Raw genomic sequence first — 8,274 nt, forward strand, 5'->3', positions numbered from 1 at the left:
AAAGTATTTGTGAGAGCTGGCATATAAAACTTAACCTGCACCTGACATAAATTAGATTATTTTTAAAACAAAAGTCCAAAAACATTGTTCAAAATTTGTTCTGTCATTTGCTCCCAAATGCAAACCTCAAATGACAGAATATGAAGAGCTTGTCTTGTACATAATTTTTGCCTACTAACAACTCTCCTCCAAACTAAGTAGCACTGGGACTGTGCTTGCTCCCAGTTCTGCAGCATGCGGTCTAGCAGAATACAGTCAAGTATGTTTTTATATGTGCCTGTGTCTCTATTTATAGGACTTCAAGAGCAGGGAGTAATGTGACACATTTTTAGTGTTTGCAAAACAAAGCCTAAACTTTCTACTGTGAGGATATTTCTCATAAACAATGCCCTGATCCTTGTCTTATAAAAAGGTTTTATTTTTCAATAGAAAAGTGTATTTAAAAACACAATTATTTGCTAAAAGCACTATAAAATTCTCCAGTTTTAACTTCATAAAAGTTTAACAAAACATAAATATTGTTTACCACTTACATTCCTATATACAGACCTCATGTTAGATAGTTAAATAAGAGAGAGAGATAATAACTCAGAAATGAATGGCACACGACTACGTGAGATTCAAATTCCATGTCACACTGCACAACCACAGGAACACAAGGAGCAGCTTAAAATCGTCAGTCACTGAATTCTGCTTTGCTCTCTTTGCAGCTATGTTCCTCTTTTCTCTGCAATAATGCACCAGTTTCCATGGTCATAGCAGGAAGAAAGTATCTGAAGCTCAGGCACGTCCTCTTCTACCAGAGAGCACAGCTCCCCTTCCCGGAAAACATGATAATAACGCATGAAGGCTTTTGCATCCAATGTGGCATCAGTTTGGTCCCCAACAGACACTGCTGAATCCAAAGCAGAGTCAGTGGAGTCAGTTGTTGAAGTTCTTTTGAAAAACTTGCTGGCGTTATACTTACCATCACCATCTTTATTACAACCACAGCTGTAGTCTCTGTCTTCCACTGGGCCATTTGTAAATGAAGCTTCTTCACTCTTGCTCTGAGCTACACTTTGGTGTCCACCATTTAAACTTAAATCCTTCAGTGCATCTGTGGCTGGTGACCACTGTGTTGTTTTGAGAGGCAGGCCTTCCATGAACACATCATCATCTAAACTTTGTTCTTTTAACAGTGCCCCATGGTGACCTAAATCCAAACTGCAGTGTCGTGAATGCTGAATGGGTACAGTACTGTTTGCCCACTCTCCTTCATCCTTCAGAGGCTTCAATTTGTCCGTTTGCTTTCTCAGGGCTGATTCATCAAGTGATCTGGAGAAAAACCATGAGCGGAAAGATCTTCCTAGAGCACTGTAAAATCTGTTGTCTTCTTCGGAAATTTTCATGCAGCAAGCTCTGGATAAGCAATGGTCTGTATTGTGGGAATGTTTTGAATCAGCGTCCGGCTGCAGGTTGGTTCGGTAGCTGCAGTCAGAGATGACGAGCTGTGCAGGGTGTATGTCTTGGCTTTTTACAGCATGCACAAACTCACCCTTATCTCCAGATTGAGCGGATTCTGAAAAATGGCGTGAGCACAAGGCCTTGTTCCAGGGAACAAATACATCTTGTTTCTCAAAGTGACGATTCTTTTGTTCCATAGCCCAAACATAAATCATCATCTGACCTCCAGGTATCAATACCCTTGCCATTTCCTTTATTGCTTTGATTCTTCTTTGTTTAGTTGAGAAATGATGGATCACTGTGAAAAAGGGAAGGTGTTACGTATTGAATATTAGTAAGGACACAGCATTTTCATCTTCAACCTGTTCTACATGTTTAATCATTTTAAACATTGTGTTGTATCACAAATATCACACACTGCAAGTCAGTAACAGCACTGAATTCATTGGTCCCACAGTGCAAGTTTACCTCAGAATGATCTCTTTTACATCTCTATTCAATGGCAAATCCCAATGAAGGAAGGTAATTTCATTTCAAAATAAGGATTCAAAATAACCCAAGCTGGAGGTTTCTGTTTCTCTACATCACCCATAAAAGATCATAGCATGACTAGCTTTCATTTAGATGCCTGGTCTTTAGGTGAATTGGATACGATTAAGTTTGATTTTAGATTTGGGACACATTTCAGACTTACCTTAATGGAAACAGAAAATCTTTTCACCATGTAACAAAAACAGCAAAAAGTAATACAAGTAAAAAGATACTCTGCATTTTTATATCAGTGCACTTACAAAGGAGTTAGTGAGAAAATTTAGACAGAAATATTTGTCATTGCATTAATTTTGTAGAAAGGTGTTGCCTTTATAGAATGCTTGTTCTGGAGAAAAAAAAAAAAAAAAAAAGAAAACAAAATATCTCAGTATACATCTCCATGTCTAAGAATGATGATTTTTTTGTTACATCGTGTCATGCTATTAAAAAATAAAAAGACAAATCAAAAATAAAGCTATTGATCACTACATTTGAATTTTCTTTCCAGGATAATTTCCACATTTTCAAATTTCACTGCAATGTAAAATTAAGCTATGTTCCAAGATTTCCACACTGTTTATATCTTTCTACTCACCTGAAGTAACCAATTTTAACAGATAGTGAATAGCTAAGTCAGCTATTTGCTCTCTAAACTTTCAACCACATTAACTTCTATTGAGATTGGTCATGTTGTTCTATATGTCATCAGTACCAGACTTGATTTAAACCAATTATGTAAAGAGGACTGATTCCACAGTTTTTTCCAAGTGGACTTGGAGACAGCCACTTCTACATGCAAAACTTTCAATCTACCCATGTAACAATATATAACAATTGTATATGTCCTTAGCTGAAGACACCTCCATATCTTCAGAAAAATTAGATTATCTTTATATGTGCCACTTGACAGTAGCCAATTCTACTTGTAGAAATAGTGTTATTTCAAACAGCAGTTATGACAAGCATGTCCAACTAGCTCTAACTTTATTCAAGGCAACGATTAAATTTCCAAGGGGAAAAAAAAATGTAGCTTTTTTACCACAAGCCAAGAAAAGAATTATTGGCAGTTGATATTAACTAGGTCCTCACAAGCAGCTGAGAACACAAGGCAGCAAACTCTGAGAAGAATTCCCCAGTCTATATGATCAGTGTTTATTTCCAGGTACTCCTAACTCTTGTCAGTATTTTCTCAAACTTTGCAAAATAAATATAAAATATTATTTCAATTTCTTTAGCTAGATGGGGAGAAAGGAACTGATATTTTATCTTATACTGGAGTTAGGCCATATATCACCACACAACCTGCTGCAAAATAATATCAAAACTGACAGTATAAGCATGTGAGCTCAGGTCACCAGAAAGAAGTGCTAATCAACCAAAAGAATCTGTGCAAGCTCTATCTAAGCAATTAATTTAATGGTTTAAATATTCTTCATGGTTAAAAATATGTAATCACTCTGGTGGTTCCACAGAAATATAAATCCTATAAACAGGATTATACTAGCAAAGCCAAGAAAAATATTTGACTGTGTACATAAATACTTGCTGTTCTCTGGAATGGGATGAAAACTACTTTATCTAGAATTAGATGGACACAGGCATACCATGTCTCTATTCAAGAGGGACTAAAATCCATTCCTGTTAAATCTACAGAAATTCCATGTGAACTTTTAATCTTGTCAGGCCTGTAATTGGTATAAACATTAGATAGGCACGTTGTCCTTCAAAGTCAGCTGATCTGATAGCACTGAAATTATGCTGCAAGACCTGAAATGTGGGTAGGGCTCACTGGTTAATTAGACAAAACGAAAGCAAAGTAATATAGATACTGCTTGCGTATTACTCACCTTTTCTTCTACCCTGCATATGAGAAAAATACATTTTTAAATGAATTTCTATCATAGTCCAAGAAGTTTGTTGATTGCTACCAACAATAATTATCATGCTTTATATTTTTGCTGATACAGTGAAACAGCCTGAAAGAAGTTCAAGCAAGAGTAATGCTAAAAATGTAGACTGTGAGTACTCTATTCCTCATCTACCTTTTCCAGTTTATACTTCTCAAATTATGAGTAATTTTTTTCAAAAGGAGTGGTCAAAAGATGCTGAGATGCTTCACTCATTTTAGACACAGGCATTTGTATGTGTTCTTATTTCATTACTATTCTAAGAGAAATTTGTATTCATAACATGTAATAGTTAACATGATTCAAGTTCTGCTGTAGAAAAAGTAAGTTTTTATTTCAAAGCATTTGCTGGTCAAAACAGATCCTGAGGAGGAACCAAGAGTTTATCTTGACCACCTAATCTGTTTAAACTGCGAGCAGCCATGTTTATATTAGTTTTTACTTGTTTAAAATGCATGCTGGAAGGAAATCTTTTCTCCATAGGGTGAATAAGACCACATATAAACAAACAAATGATCCACATACTTCCCTGGTCAACAGCCCCTCTGTGCAATGGAACTTTTTTTTTTTTTTCATGTTTACTACATTCATTTCAGTAATATCTGCTGTGATTCTAAGGGAATTGTTTCAAAACAAATTTAACTGAAATGAAGACACAGAGAAAGAAAAGGATCCAAAACAATTTGCACTTGTTGTGGGCCAGAATGCATGTATGTCGTCTTACCTCCAATGGAAATGACTGCATTGAAGCACTGGTCCCTAAAGGGAAGGTTAAGGTTGTCACATACCAGAACTTCTTCACCTTTCTTCCTTGCAATCTCTACCAACGGTGCACAGTAATCACAGCCGAGATTATACACCTGACTGTTGACACTGAGATACTTTCCAGTTCCACAACCTAAAGAAAAGAATACTAGATCAGAAGTTGTATGTTCCAAACACTTGCTAACCCTCAAAGCTGTGAAAATAATGGGGAGGCTTTCCTAATTCTAAGGCTTCTTACAAAACAAAATGAGAGCTTGCTCCTTCTAGCCTAACTGCTGCAGGGTTCATCTGGACTTTTTCAAATTACATGTTCACACTGTTAGGAGTGTAACAGTACCAACATCACCAACAAAAATACTCATTACACAGCCCTGTGTAACAGCAGGTTATGTGTATTTCTTTGGGGAAGAAGGGTAAGTGCAGGTGTGAGGAGGAAGGAGTGGTCATCTGCAGCCACTATTGCATATCCTGGAGCAAAAAACCAACCATGCTGCTGCATACTGAGCCTTTATATAGCTTGGTATCCTGTTTCCAACAATGAGCGTAAAGGGATGCTCAGGAAAGAGTAAGAACAAGGTAAGCATTATGACCCTTTTCCTCATACCCTTCCAGCTTCCAACTCCTTTCTGTTCAGGGGTTTTCCTGAAGCCAGTGTGTTTTGTCTTTTTAGTGACCTGCAGTAGATCTCTCTTCCAAGTCCTTCCCCAGTCTTTGCTAAACCCCATGCAGTACCTCTCCAGTGCATCCCATTTCTCTCCAAGAAGTCCTAAACCACAGCTACCACTGACACAAGTCAGAAAGTACAATTTTTAACTGCACATACAGACTTGAAAGTAACCATGAATCATAAAAATTCCTGCCATGTCACAGGCCCATCCTCTTTCTGCCTTTGTGCCAGTGCATTATAAAGCATGTAAATGTAATGAGCTGTTCCAGAATGTCTTCCACCTAAAAGTATGCCTTCTCAAGGACTGTGCTGTACTAAATTGAAATCTTTCAGAGTGTTCTTCAATAACCATATACATAACAGACACTTTTCAAATTTAGGTTAGAAAACATTCACCCCAGTTATGGGTCAGTAGTGAAGAATAATTTCTGAAAGTTGTCAGCCAAGCAACAGGGTAGCAGCTTGGCAAAGAGAACCATCTCAGTATTGGTAATTCAATTTAAAGGCCTGGAGTTATCTTTAGAAACATCACTGCTTCTTGCAGCGCTGCTGCTCTTGTTGATGTTAATGTGCACCATTATCTAGAGAGACAGCACAGGAACTGTTGGAGAACAGCACAACACTCCAGTGGCCAAAAAAAAGCATATTTCTAAAGCAAAAAGCAAGCACTATTCTTTGAAGCAACACTTGAGAGAAATGGAAAATATTAATATTGTCAATGCAGTTCAATGAATATATGCAATAAACCATGAAGCTCTGCATGTTAGAAAGCGTTAAGTTTTAAAATTAGTATAAAGTACTATTGGTTACTGTGTTTGCAGAAGGAACACATTTAGTCAAATATACATTAATTTCGAAGATTCAGGTGCTTAATACATGGCTTTTGGTGGAGTGCTTTTTAATCACAGTGAGTTTTTGGAAGTGTAGGGTCCTCTCTGGAAAGAAGCTAAATAATTACAACACTTTCAGTACTCTAAAAATCTACATTTGCAGGAGATCACTTTTAAATGAGTCATCAGAAGGTAGATTCCTTCACAAAGCTGTTAACAATAGCCATGCTGTTGTCATTTATTTTGATGAATAAACAACAGTAAGGCAATTAGACAAAATTATATTTTATTCTGCTACCATTACCATGCTTCATGTAAAGCTAGCAAACAAAAATATTTTCATAAAAGTTGGTATTAAACAGAAAAGGAAATTATCAATTGAACATCTTATTTTGAAAATTTTGATGCCACTAGGCAACCCTCCTCCCAAAATATATACCAAAAATAAACATGATAGTCAGACTCCTGCAGATCTTATTAAACCTCATAAAAGGAGGTTCCTTGTGTGCCTTGATGGGAACATTCTTATTGGTAACTGTAAGCATCTACCTTCTCTCCAGATGTACCACATGCATTAAAACTATTTCAACTGAAACTGTAACAGGGTGATCTTATGCTTTCAGCCACCACTGTGATGCCTGCTGATAAAGCCTCAAAGAACTTTAGCTAAGCTTCAAGTGACTTCTATTGAGGTGATAAAAAATTTTGGCTGAGAAATATCATGTTAAGATGGCTGCTGAATGAGTGTATGCCAAAGGATATTTTCTGATATTATTAGTGAAAACGGTGCAGACATATAAAAGATACATATTCAAAATAACAGCAATCAAGTATTTTTGGGGTACTGCTCAACAGCAGGAAAATTAGGTATTATCTTTTGATTATGGCCTACAACACCCTCAAAGAATGGTCTTCTCTGATAAGATAAGGCAGATGCATAATTTATTGTGTACATTTATTACACTTTGCTGCATAAAAGCATTTTATTCGTCTAAACAATGAGGAAAATCCAGTGGTGCAAAGGAGCATCAGGATCTGGAAACCCCTAAAAAGTCTAGAAGTGCAACAGAAAATCAAGATATAAATTGAACATGTAGGGAAGACAAGGCCACAGCAGGAAAATGAGTTTTTGGTGTCTGTATTAAGGATTATAGGGAGATTCTCAGATCATCACTTTTTGGGGGTTTTTTTTAACAGTGATCACATCAGACTTCTCTTATGTTAAAGCCTTGATAGGAGGACTGTAAGAACAAATTAAAAGCATTAATTTTCAGACTAGCAGTACTTAAATCAAGAGATCTAAAGAAACTGAAATATGAAATAATTGAGCCTTTAACCCATTTCTTAAGAAGGGCTCCAGCAGTATCACAGACCACTATGTCTGTGGGTAAACTGGTAGAGTAAGGCTTAGCTTAATCAAAATAAGGCAAAAATCATATTTACTGGTGACCTCATACACTGTCAAGGAAATAAACCAAGTGATATTTGGCATCTAATATGAGTTCTAAAACAATTTTAAAACAATATTTAAAACAATATTTAAAACAAGTTTAAATGAGTTTTATAAAAATTGCTCTGAAGCACGCGTATGATTAACATATAAAGTCTATAGACAATCTTTCACACCACCCCAAGGAATGGCTTACCTATGTCAGCAACAAGACTTCCAGGCTTTTGCTCCAGCAGAAAGTTTCGAACACGAGGCCATGCTTTGCTCTGCAGATCATTAAAGTAGGCAGCTGTATTTTCATACACACTGTGCACGTGCTGCTTTTCTAGCTGAGTAGCCTCATGTTCCATCCTGAAAACATAATGAAGAAAGATAATGTACAACAAAACACAAACTGATGTAGTGTAGACTTTACATTTTATAGACATGCATAATTCAGGACCTTGTAAGTTTACATTCATAAAATCATTACACCAATATAACAGCCATTATATTTATAGAAAGGTCTTTATTCAAAAGATCTGATATTATTCCATGAAAGTCAAGGAAAAATGTGAATGCATCACCTTGCCTAAGGAGCATTATATAACTGCATGTGCCTATTCAATAATATGCACATTCCTAAATAAGTTCACTAATGTAGTAAAAGCTTATCTGGTACAAAACAGAGCCTGTATT

General features: G+C 36.4%; 1 protein-coding gene across 1 annotated transcript; it reads right to left on the minus strand.

Annotated features, from left to right (window-relative positions):
- Positions 1-279: 279 nt before the first annotated feature.
- On the minus strand, positions 280-7,964 carry TRMT9B (tRNA methyltransferase 9B (putative)). The gene is made up of 3 exons (XM_010167047.2): positions 7,793-7,964; positions 4,609-4,782; positions 280-1,744 (listed from the first exon to the last, which is right to left on the minus strand). The coding sequence occupies exons 1-3, from the start codon at positions 7,944-7,946 to the stop codon at positions 711-713; spliced, it is 1,362 nt and encodes a 453-aa protein (XP_010165349.1). The 5' UTR covers positions 7,947-7,964; the 3' UTR covers positions 280-710.
- Positions 7,965-8,274: the final 310 nt, after the last annotated feature.

This window comes from Antrostomus carolinensis, unplaced genomic scaffold (assembly GCF_000700745.2).
Source record: "Antrostomus carolinensis isolate BGI_N321 unplaced genomic scaffold, ASM70074v2 scaffold1354, whole genome shotgun sequence".
Taxonomy (NCBI): Eukaryota; Metazoa; Chordata; class Aves; order Caprimulgiformes; family Caprimulgidae; genus Antrostomus; species Antrostomus carolinensis.

Bases quoted from the DNA above. Each gene is read 5' to 3' on its own strand.
- TRMT9B (XM_010167047.2), bottom strand. From the start codon at position 7,946: ATGGAACATGAGGCTACTCAGCTAGAAAAGCAGCACGTGCACAGTGTG. The intron at 4,783-7,792 runs GTAAGCCATTCC...TCTTTTCTTTAG, and splicing joins AAGTCTTGTTGCTGACATAG to GTTGTGGAACTGGAAAGTAT. The intron at 1,745-4,608 runs GTAAGACGACAT...CCTTTTTCACAG, and splicing joins TGCAGTCATTTCCATTGGAG to TGATCCATCATTTCTCAACT.